This window comes from Anguilla anguilla, chromosome 4 (assembly GCF_013347855.1).
Source record: "Anguilla anguilla isolate fAngAng1 chromosome 4, fAngAng1.pri, whole genome shotgun sequence".
Lineage (NCBI taxonomy): Eukaryota > Metazoa > Chordata > Actinopteri > Anguilliformes > Anguillidae > Anguilla > Anguilla anguilla.
This window is the reverse complement of record NC_049204.1, coordinates 10,853,055-10,871,385: the sequence shown is the minus strand read 5'-3', so window position 1 is coordinate 10,871,385 and position 18,331 is coordinate 10,853,055. Positions and strand designations below refer to the sequence as shown.

General features: G+C 53.3%; 1 protein-coding gene across 4 annotated transcripts in view; it reads right to left on the bottom strand.

Moving 5' to 3' along the window:
- Nucleotides 1-18,331, bottom strand: part of pbx1b (pre-B-cell leukemia homeobox 1b) — an 80,777-nt gene that overhangs the window by 12,916 nt on the left and 49,530 nt on the right. For 2 of the 4 annotated variants that reach the window (XM_035414911.1, XM_035414909.1), the window contains exons 3-5: nt 4,774-5,018; nt 3,134-3,193; nt 1,011-1,201 (exon numbers count right to left, since the gene is read on the bottom strand). In XM_035414911.1, the coding sequence (XP_035270802.1) occupies nt 1,011-1,201; nt 3,134-3,193; nt 4,774-5,018 (496 nt within the window). The remainder of the gene's footprint in view (nt 1-1,010; nt 1,202-3,133; nt 3,194-4,773; nt 5,019-18,331) is intronic. The other 2 variants (XM_035414912.1, XM_035414910.1) reach the window with 1 other exon arrangement.

Below are 18,331 nucleotides of genomic sequence, written 5' to 3'. Positions count from 1 at the left end.
ACGCCTGCAATAACTCAACGCCCCGTCCGTCTCCAACCGTCCGCTTGGGCAGGGCCGGGGGCGAAGCCACACCTAAATGAGGGCTTTCTACATTGCCCTGGGGGGGGGGGGGAGACACTCCGCTGGCCCTCTCGACGGATCAGCGCGTGGCTGCAGAGCGTCTGTCCCCAGCCCCGAAAGGCAGAACGCTTCAGAAATGCAAATTTGCGCGCGGCGTGGGTTTCCCCCCAGCCAAAGGATTAATCGGCTCGGCTGAGCCAGCCAGCGCTCGTCACACAGGGGAAGCCGTTCCCCGGCATGCTGAAAACACAACAAAACAAAAAAATCCTCCGCGGGAGAATGGGAAGGAAGAGCTGAAAGGAAGCGAGGCCCTCCTTCGAACGCTGCGTCCTCCAGACTAAGACTCCGAGCGAGATTTGCCCGCGCGTAAATTTATGCAAATCCAAAATGTGCGTCAATGGGAACGAGCGACTGCATTTTAAGAAGAGAAAGGTTTTGGCGAAGGCGAAATGGTTTGTGGACTGCAGACGTGGCGCAGGCAGGGTTTCCTGCAGCCAGCGGCAGCGCTAGGTGCTAGCCAGCAGGCCCCGTGTAACCCCGTACCATGAGTCTGCCCTCGCATTCGGATATTATGAACATTAACACGCTGGGACGGACAGACAGACAGACAGATGGACACACATGTGCAAACATATCCACACACAGAGACAGAGTCACACACACAAACCCACACACAGACAGACAGACACACACACAGACAGATACACACAAACACACACACACACACAGACACAAACAGACACACATACACAAACATTGACACGCACAAACACACACACACACACACAGACACAAACAGACACACAAACAGACACACACACACAGTCATAACGAAGCCACAGGAGGCTCACCCCCACCCCATTTCCTTCTGACCGCCAGACGGACAGGCAGGGAGCTGGACCAATCGGAAAGGCAAAGGGCCGGACGGACAGACGGACGGACAGACTGACCTGGCGTCGAGGAAGCGCGAGCGCAGGATCATGACGGCCTCGCAGGTGCTCTGCTTGAGCTGCATCTGGATGGAGCTGAACTTGCGGTGGATGATGCCCACCATGCGCTCGATCTCCTTGGGCGAGATGGGCCGGGTTCGAGACTGCTCCCGCAGCAGGTTCATCACGTGGGTGGTGAACTCGTTGCACGCCTGCGAGACAGAAGCACAACCGCGTCACACATCGGGGGGGGAGCCGCCGGTGGGGGGATGGGGGGTTGGGGGGGGGTGCGGGAGAGGGGTCTGGGATGTGGGGGGGGCGGTTTGGGGGGGGGGCGGTGGCGGTGGCGCAGACTGCCAGGCAAGCTAGAGAAATCCACGCGGGGCTTCCGCTGCGAAACGTTGAGCGGTATCTGGCTCGCGTTAGCGGGCCCATCTGTGGAATTAGCGCCGACGGCCCAGTCATAACAACGTGGAGGTGGCAGCCGCGAGCGCGAGTGCAGCTGGCAACGCTAATAAGATTAGTCGCTTCCAAACGCAGGCGAGCGACACAAACGCGAAAGTCGTCTGTTTGCGCGCGGGAAGGGAAAGCGGTAGATAAATACGGGATTCGGCGAGAATCGCGCGGTGGCGGCGGCGGCGGCGGCGGCGCACCAATCGGACGAGCCGGCATTGAAATGCGGAGCGCGGGGTGCTTTTAGCCAGGCTCGACGTGGGCAGGTTTGAATTCCGCACGCTTATGAAGTGCGCTCCTCCTTGAACTCCGCGAAGCGCGCGCCGCACATAATAAAAACGTGCGGAAGGCGCCGCGCTGGAGCAGACGCAAGGAAGTGACAGGCTTTCATTCCTGACGAGTGCGCCCATTCACGCTTTGAGACTCTCTCTCTCTCTCTCTCTCTCACTCATGCTCTCTCTCTCTCAGACACTCACTCTCTCTCTCCTGTTTCTTTCTCTCTCACGCAGACTCTCTCTCTCTCTCTCTCTCTCTCTCTCACTCATGCTCTCTCTCTCTCAGACACTCACTCTCTCTCTCCTGTTTCTTTCTCTCTCACGCAGACTCTCTCTCTCTCTCTCTCTCTCTCTCACTCATGCTCTCTCTCTCAGACACTCACTCTCTCCTGTTTCTTTCTCTCTCACACAGACTCTCTCTCTCTCTCTCTCTCATGTTCTCTCTCTCTCACTCATACTTTTCTCTTTCTCTTTCACTTAGACCCTCTCTCTCTCTCTCACTCATACTTTTCTCTTTCTCTTTCACTTAGACCCTCTCTCTCTCTCTCTCTCTCTCTCTCTCTCTCTCACTCACTCATACTCTCTCTCTCTCTCCCTCAGAGTCACCAGATGCTTTGGGACAGGGACTCTGTCCTCTGTCAGAACGGAGGTTTCGCCGCGGTTCGGATGCAGAGCCCGACAGCTGGGCGGCGAGTATCGATGTGGCAGACGCGCTGTGACACGTGCGCTTCGACGCACGCGCTCCAAATCAGACAGGTACGCGTGCACACATGCAAAGGCGTGTAATAAAAGCAAGAGGCGTGCAGACATTCTCCCCCCCGTCTGTTGAGGAACCTGTATGACTGTGAAGGATGACTGTGAAGGATTTCTCATAACCGTTGGAATGAAGGAGCGAAGCAGGTGACACAACAGGAAAAGGCCACAGAGAGGGCTTGCATGCACTACACCAGAGCCAATGCCACCTGCACCTGCAGCCTCAATGCCCTTCATTTCATATTAACAGGTAAAACCAATGCTATTCAGAAATGTATACTATGACACAATGAACAAGTTACATAAAATTAGACTTACATTTTTTTTTAAAAAAGCTAACTTATGAACCCTGTAAATCCAGGATTTTTTTCCCGTTTTTCAAGTTTAAAAAAAAAGAATGGCATTCGTATTGTCATTTTTAAGACACTGATAATATGCTGGACACGTGCAAAGATGCGTGTTTTTATTTTGTCTCCTCATGCAACGCTACTGAACGTCACCAGAGTCTGGGTTGCCATCCAGTTCCCTGCCCATTTGCACTGAGCACTTGACAGGGGGGAGTCGTTCCGTTAAAAAAACGACAGAGCAGGCATTTCTGTTTCGCCCGTCGTGAGGGGCGCGCTTTTCTGAGTGTGTGGAGAACGAGTGCGCAGGGAGGAGTACCTGGTTTCCGCTGCCGCGACTCCCTGTGTAACTCTGACTGCCCCTCCATCCGGATACCATCTTAAATACAGTATATACAGTGTCAGCATGTGGCGCCGGCCGGGTCACGTGATCGGTCACGTGACCCTCCGCCTTCATTTAAGTAGCCCTTCTCCACTGACACGGCTGTGAGGGGCGATAAGAGATCGATGGCAACCCTGCCTCCAGACAAATGCCATGTTACTCTCAAAACAGGATATCCAAAGTCAACAGTTAAGAGTTTGCTGTCGCTACTTTTATTTATTTATTTTTTTTTTTACACGCAGGGATTACCAGCCTGAATGCTAACAGTTCTCAGCCGTACACGCTAATTCATATTTCATGAGACAGGGCATGCATTCATGACAAAGCCACAGCATACAGCACAGTTAGTTTCAGCATGCGTTGGGTGGGAGGCACAGCACATATTTGGTGTGTAATCCAGTCATTTAAGGTTTGCTAATGAAGTGGCGGAGGATAAAAAAGCAAGAAAGATCTAAAGGGATTAAGTGCAAAGAGACAACAACGACGACGACAACGGTGGCGTTTCTTTAGATGCACGTCGCGAGAAGGGGGGGGGGGGGGTTTGGGGGGGCTCTCCGGCGGGTGGGCGCACAGCGAAGCCGTAAACACCACTCGCCGTCGCGGCGCGCGATTCGTTCCGGCCGCCGTTCTCTCTCGGCGACGGGCCGCCGCACCTCGCTGTGATTGGCTGCGCTCGTAGCGAGGGCCAGCCAAAGGGAGCTCGTGAAACCTTACGGTCCCGAAGGTCAACGGACCCACCCAAACACACGACCAGTTAAGAAAGCAATAAATAAAAACAACCCTCCCCGTAGGCCGGCGCCCTTTCTCTAAGCTGACAATCCCAGTATCAGGTACAGATCAGGTGCACTCACATAAAGACCCAGCAGCAAAATAATAAATTATATTTTTCCATTAAAGGTAAATTTACTTACCTTTGATGGAAAAATATATCGGTAAATTAACTATCGCATAGGACGGAGCGTGGTTAGACTCAAGGCCTTCGACCGTGCTCCGTCCAGTGAGGATGAAGGGCACGCCGAGTAACTCCAAACGATAATCATCCCAGCTCTTTCAAGACGACGTCCACCCCGAGCGCCGCATCTTTAATCTCCTTCCCCCCGCACAAACACGAAGGGGGGGGGGGGGGGGGGGGGGGACTGCCGCCGCACTTCAATGAAAGGTTAGCGTGCGATAATCTGACAGCTCGGGAGCAGATAAGAAAATGAATACGAGATAGAGCCTGAGAGAAGCGCGAGAGACAGCTCTCCGAGACCGCTACGCAAAGCAATGAGGACGGGCGGAGCAAAGGTGCGTCTGCTCCACGCGGAGGCTTGACTTCTAAAGAATCTTTTAAGACTTTTAAAAATCCGGCCCAAAAAATCGGCATGCAGACACTGCTCGGGTCCCTTCGGACAGGCGGCATACTTTTTGGAATTTTGGGTGGCAAACGAGACGTGGGATTACGAAAGAGGTTTCTAAGTGGAGGAGTGATGGTAGACGAGGGCACGCGTGGGGATGTGATGTCATCAGGGACAGGGTTGGGGTGGGGGTTGGGGGGGGGGAGGCGGGGGTGGTGTGGCGGGCATGGGGACGCTTACCTGCTCGTACTTCTCCAGCTCGGTGTGGTAGATCTGCCGGATCTGGGACAGCTTGGCCCGGTAGTCCGAGTGCTCGGCCGAGTTGTCGGGGCCGACCGCGCCCGAGGCGGCGGCTGCGGCGGCCGCGGCGGCGGACCCGCCCCCCTTCTCTGGCCCGGACACGCCCTCCGCCAGCAGCATGTTGTCCAGCCGCATCAGCTGGGCATCCGGAGGCTCCTCCTCCTGGGCACCGCGGATACTCAGCACTGCAAACGCACAGGGGTCAAAGGTCACGGGGGGGTGAGGGGGGGGCGGCTACGCGCTCATCGATCACAGGCTGCTCAGAGACGCCAGGCACGTGTCGATGCTCTGACCACGCGTGCCTTCTCTTTTCTTTGCACACACTCCAGTTCTGCATCTAGATATATCATGTTCTACCACAGGGTGGCATGCACTTACATGCATACATTGGCTTGCACAGCATTTGCGCTACTGGATTAGCCTGCATCCAATGGAATGCATTAGCCTGCATTCCAATGCGTTCGCCGTATGTTATTTCAATAACCAGTTTGCTATTATTTGTACAAAAAGAATTAGAACAAAGCTACTTTAACAGACCTGCAGGTTAATGATGGTGACAAAATAGTGACCAGATTCAAACAGGGAAACAGTGGGCAGATAGCAAAAATCTAGTTTTAGACAAAATGTGGCCACTGATATATTTCTGAATGACAGCTTCATGTTAAGATGAGTGACATCACACTTACTTCCCCTTCATCCAGGTTTACAAATTCTGTTTGCAGTTATATAGCTACAGGCCTGTTTCATTTAAGCTCAATTCCCTTTCATGACCAAAATCTACCAATTTAGCTTCGAAAGCTGCACAAACTTTTTATTTTATGTGTTGCCATATCGAACTGCTCAAGCGGTGCAAATTTGTGACCAATCAGCACTGCGTACTGCAGCCACGGTATAGCCCTGTTTCCATAGAAACTCCCTCTGTCATGACAAGAGATGGTGCCCGTGGCACAGTGCAGCTCCGGAGACTAAGTCTGCTAATGCAAACTAAACTAATATGAACGCTAACACGATTAAATAAATAAACAATGAATGATTTGTAAGGCTTCTAATATCAGAAATTTGGAATGTTAGAATTGTAAAAAAAAAAAAGAAAAAAACCCAGACAGCATATGCGTGGGGTACGGGACAAAAAAGGTCAAAATGCAGAACGGTCATGAACTTGCCCAATCGTTGTGCAGGGTGATAAACTCCCAGAAGCGAGCAACTGCATTGCACGCTTCGTCCGCTCTGACCACGACTGCGCAACAGCACCGAGCAAAGAGTTCCGGGAGGAAAGTGTGAGGCGGCATTAACGAAAACGTTACAGGCCAGGGCGCGGGCGACCCCTCCGCGAGTGACGACCGCGTTTCGGCAAACGGAAGCACGGCGGCGTGTCGGTATGCAAAAAAGAACCCGGCGGTAATTTAACGCCGCTGCATAAGATACTCCTGGTGTACCGCCCTGGCCTCTCCACAGACACAATAAGAACGAAACGGGGAAAAGAGAACTTATCTGAGAGGAATACGGAGACTCGTAAAGCACGGTTCAGTTTATTTTTATAAATCTTTGAACACCCTTGTCCAGCTCCGACCGGCGCTAATAATATCCCACCGACCTCACACGCTCGGGCCCCATTACTTCATATATCACCGGACCATTTATAGCTCATTTCTGTGCCATAAAACGCTGGGGCTACCATACTGCGGATCTGGCACCCGCGAGATAATGACATCGTACCTTCATCAATTTAAAACATCGTTTAAAATCACGTAATTATCGATGCCAGCCCCGGAGTTCCATTTCTGCTGCCGCTGGACACGTATCGGTACAAAAAAAAGAAAAGCACTGGTATTGTTAAAAAATAAAATGAAATAAAAAATGGACTAAAACAAAAACCAGTACGCGGCCTCATAACTTTGCTCATAGTATGATTGTGACTTCACTGGCAGACATCCACAGAGCCTGTTTCAGGCAGCTTAAAACTTCCATACTTATCTTTACGGAGAAAACAAGAACGTAAATGAAAATGAAAAAAAAAAAAAGGCCAACCACAAGCATCTGATTTTAATGAGCTTAAAATGGCACAGCGTTTTGTGCATCACTGGTGTATGGAACATGCCTTCAAAAGAACAAAGGCTAATCAGATGAGTTTAACCTCAATTCTTCTATCGCGGCTCCCATTTAAAAAAAAAAAGCCCCCAGAATGGAGCACGCATGAATTGCTGAATTATCATTACTGTCTGGACGTTTGCTCCTGCTTATCCTCCCCGGAGCTGTGCGGTCTGAAGCGCGGACGGTTCCCAGCCACGCACCGAGCCCGGCGCTCAGAGCCCCCGGCCCTGTTTCACACGGGCGGCCCCGCCCCGGAAACCCCGCCGCCACTTATACCCCCCCCCCCCCGACCCCGGGCGCCTCCTCCGGGTTTTCGCCGAACGCCGTGATTTTGCGCCCCGATTGGCCGGGGTCTGGAGCTGACATCACCGTGGTTCGGGGTGGGGGGGGGGGGGGAGATGCTCTGCGTGGACGTCTGTCCCCATGGGGACAAGATTGAAGGAGTCCAGATGCACAGAATGCCATCTTACGGGGAGACGTTTGCAGGCAATGGATCCGTTATGGGCACAGTGCATGTAACTGACTGCGGCTCGTAATACACGCGCTAGGTTACTACATTCCCCTGCTGCTACAGGATGTGGTCAGGGTGACGGACACGATGACAAGGAGACCGCCCTGCTACGGTCTCTGCAAGGCTATCGGGGCTTTCCGCGACTGAGAAAGAGGCTTGTCACCGTGCAACACTGCCCCGCAGCCAAAACCCAGAGCAGAGTCGCCAGCACCTCGGCCGAGGTGAGCAGGAAACGGGTACCGTGCCATTTTATCTGCGCCCACTAGAGGGCTCCCTCTGTGTTCTCAGAGAAAAACAGGGACTTCTTTCATTTCAGGGGTCACGCGCCTGGTGCAAATCCAATTCGGCCCCGATGCTAACGGCGGCCGTGATAACAGTGACGGCACTGCATGCGCACACACACACACGCATGCACACACACGGACGCATGCACACGCACGGACGCATGCACACGCACGGACGCATGCACACGCACGGACGCATGCACACGCACGGACGCATGCACACGCACACATGCGCGCATACACGCACACACATACACGCATGCACACACACGGATGCATGCACACACATGCACGCATACACGCACATGCACACACAAGACATTTGCAAATGCCTACATACATGCATGCGCATACACATACACGCGCACACACACGCATGCATACGCACCCATGCACGCACACACGTGCGCATACACGCACGCACGCACACACACACGCATGCATACGCACCCATGCACGCACACACGCGCGCATACACGCACATGCACACACAAGACATTTGCAAATGCCTACATACATGCATGCACACACACACACGCACGCACACACACACACACACACACTTCTCTAGATACTTCTCTAATGCCTGGCCAATGGCCTTATTCAAAAAACTAATAGCCTATATTTTTCATCCGAGCCACGCTCAGTCCAATAACAAACGACGTCCGTGACAGTGACAAACAGCACGAAAGCGATTGTCCCCGGACTTTGAATATTTTTTTATTTTTTTTTTACTCGCTGCGGCTCGCGAGACGATCAAATTCAGATTATGAGTGGTCATAATTGCCTTCCCGTAATTAACGCTCGTTATCAGGTGTCCCGCCGTTCGGCTGGGTGTCAGTCCCGAGTCGGGGGGGGGGGGGTGGAGCGAGGGGAGACCACTTCATTAATGCGCAGACAACGGGAGCGCTTGGCGCATTAACCCCAGGCTGCGGCCGGCCCAGGCCCCCGGACCTCGGTGGCTATGGATGAGAACGAGGCCTGCTGTCGGGCCAGCGGGAGGGCGTCCGGACACTGTACCCCCCCTCCACCCCCCTACCCCCACCCCGCTTCCCTCTCTCTTCGAGCGGAGTCGGAATGCGAACGTCGGGCCCGCCCGCGAGGGGGGGGGGGGTCAGGAGTTCAGGCCGCAGCAGCCAGGTCCCCCTCCTGGGACGGCGGGACCACGTAAACGTCCCGCTTCGTTAGCGCGTAGCCCTCCGCGCCGCTGACGAGGTACGGGGGAGCAGAAATAAAATCATGGCGCTCCCCCCCCCCCCCCCTCGCAGGGCCGTCCTTCTCTTCGCGGCCCCTCGCCCCTGCCCCCTCGCCCCCTCGCCCCCTCCGTCCGCGACCCTGTCCCCTTTTTCCGGGGGATTCTTCCACCGGGACGCCGCGATATTCGGACACGCCGTCCCGGGGGCTCCCGTGATTTACGGAGGCCCCCCCCCCGCTCTCATTCCGCGGAGCCTTCGGATCGGGCGTATAAAACATTCCTCCCGCGGTCGCCACCTCATAAACACCGCAGTCAACGGAGCGTGAAAATAAGTTCGCGGTTCCGCGCGTAAAATTAACAGTGAAACAGCGGCGCCGCGTTTTTAAAAAAAAATTTTTATCACCTGCGACTTTTTCTTTTCTTTTTTTTTTTTTCTCCGAAAAAAAACGGGTCTGCCTTGAACCCTTGCTCCGGGAACGCGTGTAATTTACGCCGGCGAGCCCAGGTGCGCCGCGCTCCGCGATAAAAGCTTTTCTTTTTTTAGTTTTTTTTTTTTTGCGCCTCACGGTGGCGCGGCTGACGTGGGCGTGGCTGCGACGCCGCGTTCGGGGTGAACGCTCCGGGCGGTCGCGGTAATTTTCCCGAAAGGGCCTCGGACGGCCTCGATGAGCGAAACCGTTAAAAAAATCTGCCTGCGTAGACACATTCGCAAAAATCCAATCCCTCTCGTGAAATGTGATAAAATTAAATCAGAGAAAGAAAGAAGAAAAAAAAAAAAAAACGGCATTGACTATTCTGGACACGGGATAACAAAAATAGGTGACCGGGAGGGAGGACGTTCTTTTCGCATTTCTGAGCGGTGACCACAGTAACAAATTGAAGCCTGCATCCCGCCCCCCTCCCCCCACCCCCCACCCCCCACAAGCCATCAAGTGTCTAGACTGTCACATGGAAATTGAACATAAAATCCCCTGGTTTCATGCAACAATTCAATTGTATCTGCCAGGTCCTGGTTTCACATTCTCCAGTGTTTATTTTACTTGGCCTAAGTACCTCCACCATCACTCTTTTAAAGAGAAGCGGTTCTGGCACGAGCAGCGATCCACCACGATTCATTAATTGTAAGTGTGCTTGAGAGGGGGGAAAAAATACAAATTCCATTACACGCTATGCAAGGCCCTAAGTGTTTTTTTTTTGGTGATTTGTAGTAGTAGACGGATCTACAGAGTCGGTAAGTGGATAAGTTCCCATGGAACGTTACAATATATAAAATAAAACCGGAGAAGGACGCTGACAAACTCGCTCGGTCAAACTTTTTGACTGTGATCGACTGCAAACGTAGCAAAATGGAGTCCAAGAGCAACGCTTCGGCTTTAGACAAAGAGAAAGAGAACGCGAACTCCGCCGTGTGGGTAAAAAAGAAAGAGCGGTGGACTGAAATTATTACTGACATTTAACCAAATGCTTCAACGGTGGTGTTAGACCAGCGCACAGTCTACAGCACTGAAATAGTGTTTACAGTGCACGGAGGGTGATTTATTTTTTATTGTTTTGTTTTTTTAAAGAGGCATGCGCAACCCTTCACTGCCCATCGCCATACGCAGCCTCGGCTGCCTCAACGCCTCCTCGTCCGGAAGCCCCGGAAAGCGCCGGAACGAACCGGCGGGAATCATTTCTGAGCAAACGGGAAGCTGTCACCGCTGAGGCGAAACCCCAAAAATCTCTATCGTCTCTCTCTCCGCTCTCTCTCCGACCCCCGGCCTTTCCAGCGCCTTTCCTTTCGAGAAACCGCGGAAGGTTCCGGCGCGTGCCGCCCTTTTTTCCGTTGTGGCGCGTTCCGAACCCGAGCTCTGCCTCGCCGGGGTTCGTCCGGGCCATTTTTAACGGAACATCTGCCGACGGGGGGGGGTGGGCGGGTGGGAACGCACCCAGAAACAACGCGACAGAAAGGAGGCCGTTCGGACGCGCTGTCATCCGCCATTGACAGCAGATCGTTACGCGTCGAGTCTCGTAAGGTCGCTGCCGGTACACAGCTGCTACACGTACGGCTTCCGCTCATAAGAACAGCCCACTCTCCTCAGTCGCCAGTCAAATTTAAATGAGTCTCTTCACAGATCCCGACACCGATTGGATCAACGTTGCATTGTGTTCCACCCCCTCAGCTTCACCACAGTATCGTTTCAAACGGTCTGGTATTGTCGACCATCACCGTTACTACTAAATTACTGATTACAGCAATTATAATATGTAAATTTCAACAGTGTCCTCATCTTAGTTCGATGGACAGGAATGCAATTGGCCGGCTGAGAGATCCAGCCACCCAATCGCCTTCTGTCTTAAACCCACGTGACCCGAAACCGACAGCAAAAACGCGATTAGCGTTGAGCGGCGAGCAAGACGTTCCCAGCAACCTTCAGTCCTCTCGGTCTGGTCCGGAAAGGAAATCAGACGAAGGCAAACGATGATTTATTTATTCTGCCTTTATCCTCGAGCGCACAATTAAAAGCATGAAATGGATTATCTTAAATAAATACAATTAATAAGGAGAGGAAAGGGAGGGGGAGGGGGGGGGGGTTTCTGGCTTCCGTAAAATTCACTTGGCTGTGGGTCATAATTACGCTAACCATCGCAGACCGCTTTATTTTGATTGGGTAATGGCCAGCTAATTGATTTGTCCTAATGTTGCCAGCCTCAGGTCTGTTGAGCTTTCCCATCCGGAGAGCTGCTGAACTTACTTAGCCACCCGCGGACGAGCGCGGGGAGCGGCTCTGAGGGATAAACAATTATCCGCGAGCCGCCCCCCCCCCGTCTCCCCCCCCCCCCCGCCCGCCCCCCCCCCCCCCCCCCCCCCCCCCCCCCGAATTCTGAGAGCGAGACGCTCGTTGGGAAGTCTCTAATGGATGCCTTTTCCCATTTGGAAGCGTTTCAAAGATGACTCGCCGTTGGACGGGGCCTAATCTGCCTCCCCAGCCACTCGAGTGCGATTCCCACTTGGTAGCCGATTACCCAGCCTCTCATCCGGGCGTTCGGAAGCAGAGGGCCCGGTTACGGTTACACGGCGCTGCCGCGGCAACGGTGCCGACGGCGGAAAGAGGCGCCACTCCCGTTGACCGATGCTCAACGGGGCCTCTTTCACCCCCCCCCCCCCCCTTCACTTAGGCGGTAAAAAGCCGGCCCGGTTATCGTCGTGCATTGTATCGCTTTGTCTCCGGAATAGCATGCAGCGACCCAAACCGCGTAAGGATTCGAACCAGCCTCCCGACTCGACCGTCACCGCGCAGAGCTTGAGGAAAACCGTCCCACCACCCGAGCGAAACTCTAAATAAAAACACAATCGTAGATTTGGGGATGAGGGGGGGGGTATGGGGGGGGCTTCACATCACTTCATCCTTTCACCATCTGGCCTTTTCCGAATCAAATCAATATTTAATAAAAAAACCAGGGCCATCGGCTTTTGCGAGAGGCAGATATTTTCCTGTCCGGCCCTGTACCCGAGCATATTCATTTCATTTCCGGGGGGGAGGGGGCTCAGGGAAACACCCGTTTTTAAGGTTAGGCCCCGAGAACGAAGCGGCGGGAGGATTTACGCAGCCCTGCTGAGCGGGCCGCTCTGGATCCGGGCCTCCCCGCGTCCACGGAGAGGCATTCCTCTTGTTTAACATTCGCTGTCGTCTGTGTTTTTCCATTAACCAGACACTGAGTATGCGCCCAGCCGTAATGCAAGGCTACCCCTGGATGCTGAAATATTAATTGAACCGCTATAAACAGCGATAGAGATCATTTCACCTTAACCCTTGGTCCCTGGCACGGTTTAATTGAACAAGGACAAAAGACAAATCTCGCTCCTCTCTCTCCCTCTCTCTCTCTCTCTCTCTTCATGTATAATTGAACCATGTCCAAAAAGATTGGTGGTGGGGGGTTGGAGGGGAGGGGGGTGGACCTCAGAACACGGAGAATTAACAGTCTGCAGAATTAAATATTTAAATTACTTTAGGCCACCCAGCATGTTAATGGCCGATCGGTAAAAACAAGGGAACTCTTCCCCCGTTTTTTTTTTTTTTTCTCGCGATGCGGCAAAGCCCTCCCCCTCCGCACCGACGGTCGCGCCGCCGGGTCACTGGCCGTCGATAGACGAGCGTCCCCCGGTCCAATCTGGAGTATTACCGCGCTACGCAGAAACCGCACGGGAGTCGACGAAAAACCAGGAGCTACGCGGGCGACCAATCGGACTCGGGGACGCCGCCGGGCCGCAGCAGGGTCGGCCAATCGGTCTCGGGTTCCTTCGGCGCGGTCGAACGAGAGCGTGTTTAATTGATGATGCCGGGAGCGTTCCGTCACAATTAAGAAGACGGACGGTCGAACGGTCGAGCGGGCGAACCGCCACCGGAGCTCCTCCGTCTCGGACGGCCGGACGGTCGACTGACACATCGCAAGGCGATCGAGCTCGACACGGGCCGGGGGGAGGGGGAGGTGGGGGAGGGAGGAGGGCAAACAAAACCGATACAGGATGCCGGACAAGCCGATCCCATACAAAAGAAACCTCTTGTCGATTGCATTCGCGCCATGTTTATTTATTGCCACGTTCTTTCAGAAAAAAAAGCGAAAACCCTTCTCTGGTCTTCGACAGTTCCTCACGCATGCACCTTTCAAGTGCTGTGCTGAGGGGGTAGAACTGCACAGTTTGATGCGCACAGTTAAAGCGGCGACTGACAGGGACGCACAGGGGAGCATGCTCTACTGCACCACAGCGCAGCAGCAGTAGCAGCAGCAGCAGCAGCAGCAGCAGCACGGGGAAGCGCTTATAAACCCTTCTCATGCAGTTCCAGTTCCTGGGGCGAAAAGCACACAACACCAGACCACAAAACCACACGGGGAACGTTTAGCATTTTTGGGGGAGATTAGGGTAGGCCTTGCCAAGCTCTCCAACCTAACGGACACACGCCGTTTTGGTAGTCAGCAAGACGACTGGCGAAAATCGCAAGAAGCCTTCTAGAATGTTGTTTTGAAAAAAATATCGCTCCGCTCCTGATCAAAGCTGGCCTGAAATCCTGAAAGGCCGTTTTAAAAAATCCAGTCAAAGCTTTTCAGCGATATTATTTATCTCAGTTCTTATTTAAGCTGCGACTGGAAGAACAAAAAACAAAAAAAATAAAATGCCGAGATAAAGCAAAGCTTTTAGCCTAAATAATTAACCCTTTCTGGCTGGGCTGCGGTCGGCCTGTCTGGCAGAATTTATAGTGACGACGCGAGCGCTGTTTGTTTGCATTGGTGATTCAGTGGGAGCACTTCATTGTGGCTTTAGCAGTTAATAAATCACGGCGGCGGCCCCCGTGCTCGACGCGGGCCGCGTGCGTGACGGTGGGCCTGTCACACACAGCCGGCGCCGGAGCCCGAGCGACAGCCACATGCTAATTCGGCATCAGCGTCATTCATTACGGCGACGCAGCGCGCCCCGAACGGAGGGGGAACCGGAGCGCGCGGAAAAGACACGACGACGCGGATCGACCCGGCCAGATCAGGTCCCTCTCTCTCTCTTTCTCTCTGTCTGTCTATCTCTCTTTCTTTCTCACTCCCTCCCTCCCCCCTTAGTTTCCCTCACAAAAATCAACCACCTAAATTTCCACATTTTACACCAGGGGGTAAGGCAACCCTGGTCCGGGAGTACCAGAGATGTTCCTGTTTTTTTGTCTATTCACACTTAAATGTGTGTGTAAAGCAGGAATAGAAGTGGTGGTGGTGGAGCTAGCTATCCGTTACATTAATAGCCTTCAAATGCAACGGTATTAAAAAAATCTATTTTAAATCTGGACAGGCACACACACTGCGAGGGACTGATAGCGATGCTATGCTAACAAAGGCCGCGGGTGGCTCCTCTGACGGAGGTCTGCGAGCCTCTGTGAGCTCAGCCCCCCCCCCCCCTCCCCCTCTCCCCCCCCCCAGTACTCTGCGACCAAAACAAACAGTCGGTAAACGGAGAGAGCGGTTTAAAAAAAGGCTATAAAACAATTGAGCTGTCCTTTATAAGGCCTCTCTCTCTCTCGCTCGTCCCCGACCGGGAGAGGAAGCATCCTCCGACCGGCTCGCAGCTTGTTAAGACTGACGAGGGGTTGAGGAGGAGGGAGCGGGTGGAGGAGGGGAGGGGGGGAGGGAGGAAGAGAGAAAAGGAACGGAATGAGTAGACTAAAGGTGTCAATTAAAAAAATGAACCCTGGTGCATTTCAGCGGTGACAGCCGGCTGGAGAGGAGCTGACAGGCGTCACATTAGCCTGCTTTGGTGGCTTCTTGTGTTTCGCGGTCCCCTGAGCTCGCGACCAGTAGCTCCGCTAGCGAGTGGGCAGGCGCCAGCGCCTCGTTCGGGGGGAGGGGGGGATGCGGTGGGGGGCGTTAGCGCACCTCCCCCTCCGGCTAGCTCTAATAATGGTAATTACAATCATCGGACGGCTTAAGCAGGCCAAGCCGGGCCTGAGGGCAGCTTGTAATGAAGCAGTCAGCGCTACGGGAAAGACATTTTCTTATCCCCCGCCAATGGTGTTCATTAAAAGAATGGTATCCCTCATTCAAAACAGGCAATATATTAGGCCTAAGGCCATACGTTGTTTCCCCCCCTTTTTAAAGGTGTCTAAAGATATATATGATATTATACAGTTGATCTAATCAAGGGAAGGCTTCCCATCCAGTAGCCAGGGGCTTGATTACATGTGAGGCAGTATACTGGGAGAATTGACACTTTTTTTTTTGTTTTGGTTTACTCCAACCACTGCTCACAATTTCGCAACCTGGTTCAAACACATTTTAAAACGGGCATAAAACTGACCACAAAATTCTGTTAACTGAACGTCACACAGCCCCTCAGCTCTGTTACGCGTGGCGACATAACCGTCTCTGTATTTATACACATCTCGGCGTCAGCGTCGGGCGCAGACGTTCTGTAGCGGTCGAGAAACGCAGCGCGGAGGAACCGGGCGGCGCGTCGTAAACATCGCTGTGCAGCCGGGCTCCAGACCGAGGCCTTCGGGCCCAGGGGGGCGGGGGAGAGTGGGGGGGGGGGAGGCCGTGATTGGACTGTCACGTCATTAACGCCGCCCCCACCTCAATTCCCGGCTCCTTATTAAAGCCATTCATTCAGGAGGCTAAATGAACATGTCACTCGCTTAAGCCCGGCCCGAATATTGAGATGGCCGGCGTCGCCGCCAGTCGGAGGGGATAAAAACAAAAAAGGCGGGGGGGGGGGGAGGGGAGGTGGTGGTGGGGGGGGGGGGGGTTGTCTGACACGCCTCGCCCTGCGGTTCTCCCGCTCCCACTGAAGCGTGCGCTCGTCCCCCTCCGCCCGGCTTGAACCCGAATGACACAGAGTACCCGTCCGTGTCCTGCGTTTTATTTTAATAGGGCTCGACGTGAGATTGACTCGATGTTTTTTTTTTGTTTTTCTTTTTTTTTTGGGGGGGGGGGGGCTGATGAAACCTAACCACAGCGCTATTTGAAAAGATAAAAAGAACTGCGATGCTGAATTATCTGCATTTTTTGCCCGTCTTGTGAGCCCAACATCGCCAAACCCTAAGAACTCTAAGATCTCTGCCGTTCTTCTCAAAACTTCGAGGGGATGCTTACCAAGGGAGGGCTCAATTTGGGTCTCTGTTCCTGGGGATAATCAGATGGGTTTCATCCTCATTGGACCTACGCCTGTGGCAACCAATAACTGAGTCTAAAGTAGCTTCTATGTTATGTGTTTATATAAAACTATGATGCCCCGTTCAGTAATATGCAAGCTACGTTTAATTCATCTATTGCTATTGGCCTTACTTCATATTCTCATTTAAAAAAGAATACACTCAAGTACAATGTTTCTGAAATCTTTGGCCTGAATGGACAAAAACAAAGAGTAACAAGATGGAGGCCTTCAGTAGCTACGGACAGGAAACGGGCCTGAGATACCCCCGCGCGGGGCGTCTCTCTCGGCTCAGCTCTCCGACCGGCGACGAGTTTGTGTAAAAGTAATTAACAGTAATTAATCCGTAATTACAGTAATTAGCCGAGTCGCAGTAAATTAAAGCACATCTGGAGCAGATGAGGGCTCGCGAGCGGCGGTTTTGACGAGGGGGGAGACGCTGAACTCATCTGACAGCGTTTGCTTTGGTCTACCTGTTACGCCCCCGGCCTCATTTGCATAAACGTTGTTTGTTGTTTCGGGGGGGGTTCCGTTTAACCCCTACAGCACTGACTGTACGGGGAAGGGGATGGGGAGGGGGGGGGGGTTGGAAGGGTGCTCTGAGAGAGAGCGCAGATAGGGGAAAGTTTCCCTTAAGCTACGACGCAAAGACACACACCATATGGCAGCTTATAAACAGAGCACACATCGCCTGTAGTGTTCGGCCCCTCGCCCCATTTTTTATTTCTGCTACACGCACGTGTTACGCACGACGTGATCGCGCCCGGTTACTTTGGCTAATCTGTCCCTCGAGATTACCGAAATTTGCCCTCCGTCCGTTTCACGCACGGGGCCTCCAGCTTCAAAACTTCTCGGCCGGCTAAAAAAAAAAAAAAAAAGACAGGAAACGCGTGGACATCGAGCCGTTTGCGTTTCATTTCCTGTTCGTCGCGCGGGGCTAAATCGCTTCACGACGACGCGTAGTTTCGCTATATTGGATCCAAAGAGCAGATACATCAGAGATGTAGGCCAAATTAACCGCCCTGCTCCCACAACAAGCGTAAGCGAGTGCGGGAGTCAGGCGCTCGAAGGCGCGATGCAGTATTAACGACCGGTCTTCGGCCGGAGGACCCGAAGATGCTGCTGCTAGCGCCGGTGTGAAAAGCCCTCCTCTCTCTTTTGAACACCTATGTTTTTTTTTTTATTTCCTCGCTTTTTTTTTTCTTCTCGAAGATAAATAATGCATCAGACGCCGCGCCGCGCCGCAGAGCCGCCTCCGCCGCGGCAGGGGGATCTCCAGCTCTCCCGCCGAACCCGTTCCATCCGCTCAAAACTGAGCCCCGCACTCTGCTCCCTCCCCGTTCTCCAGCTCTGGATTAATTACACACTTTAATGAGATGAATTATTAATGGCGCTCTTACTTGGCAGTTTAAGGAAATGCAGCGGAGCAGTCAGCGGAGAGCAATGGCTTTCCGGGCCCTCATTACGCCGTCGCGCGGCGCCTGTGGGACTGATATCGCACAGCGATAGAAATAATAGGATTTTGAAATTTTACATAATGCGCGCGCGGTAAGCCGACGCGGGTCTAATACACTGGAAAAGAAGCGCCGCGGCGGCGGCGATGAGAGGATGAAACGATGTCGTCTTAATTGCGGGCCAAAGAGAAATTAAAGGAAGCCCGTGATCCGGCGTGCGCGGGAACAAAAAAGCTTCCCCTCGAGCTCGTCCCGCCGAGAGGCGGGCGCGGCGTTCGAGACGGAAGAGCCGCCCGA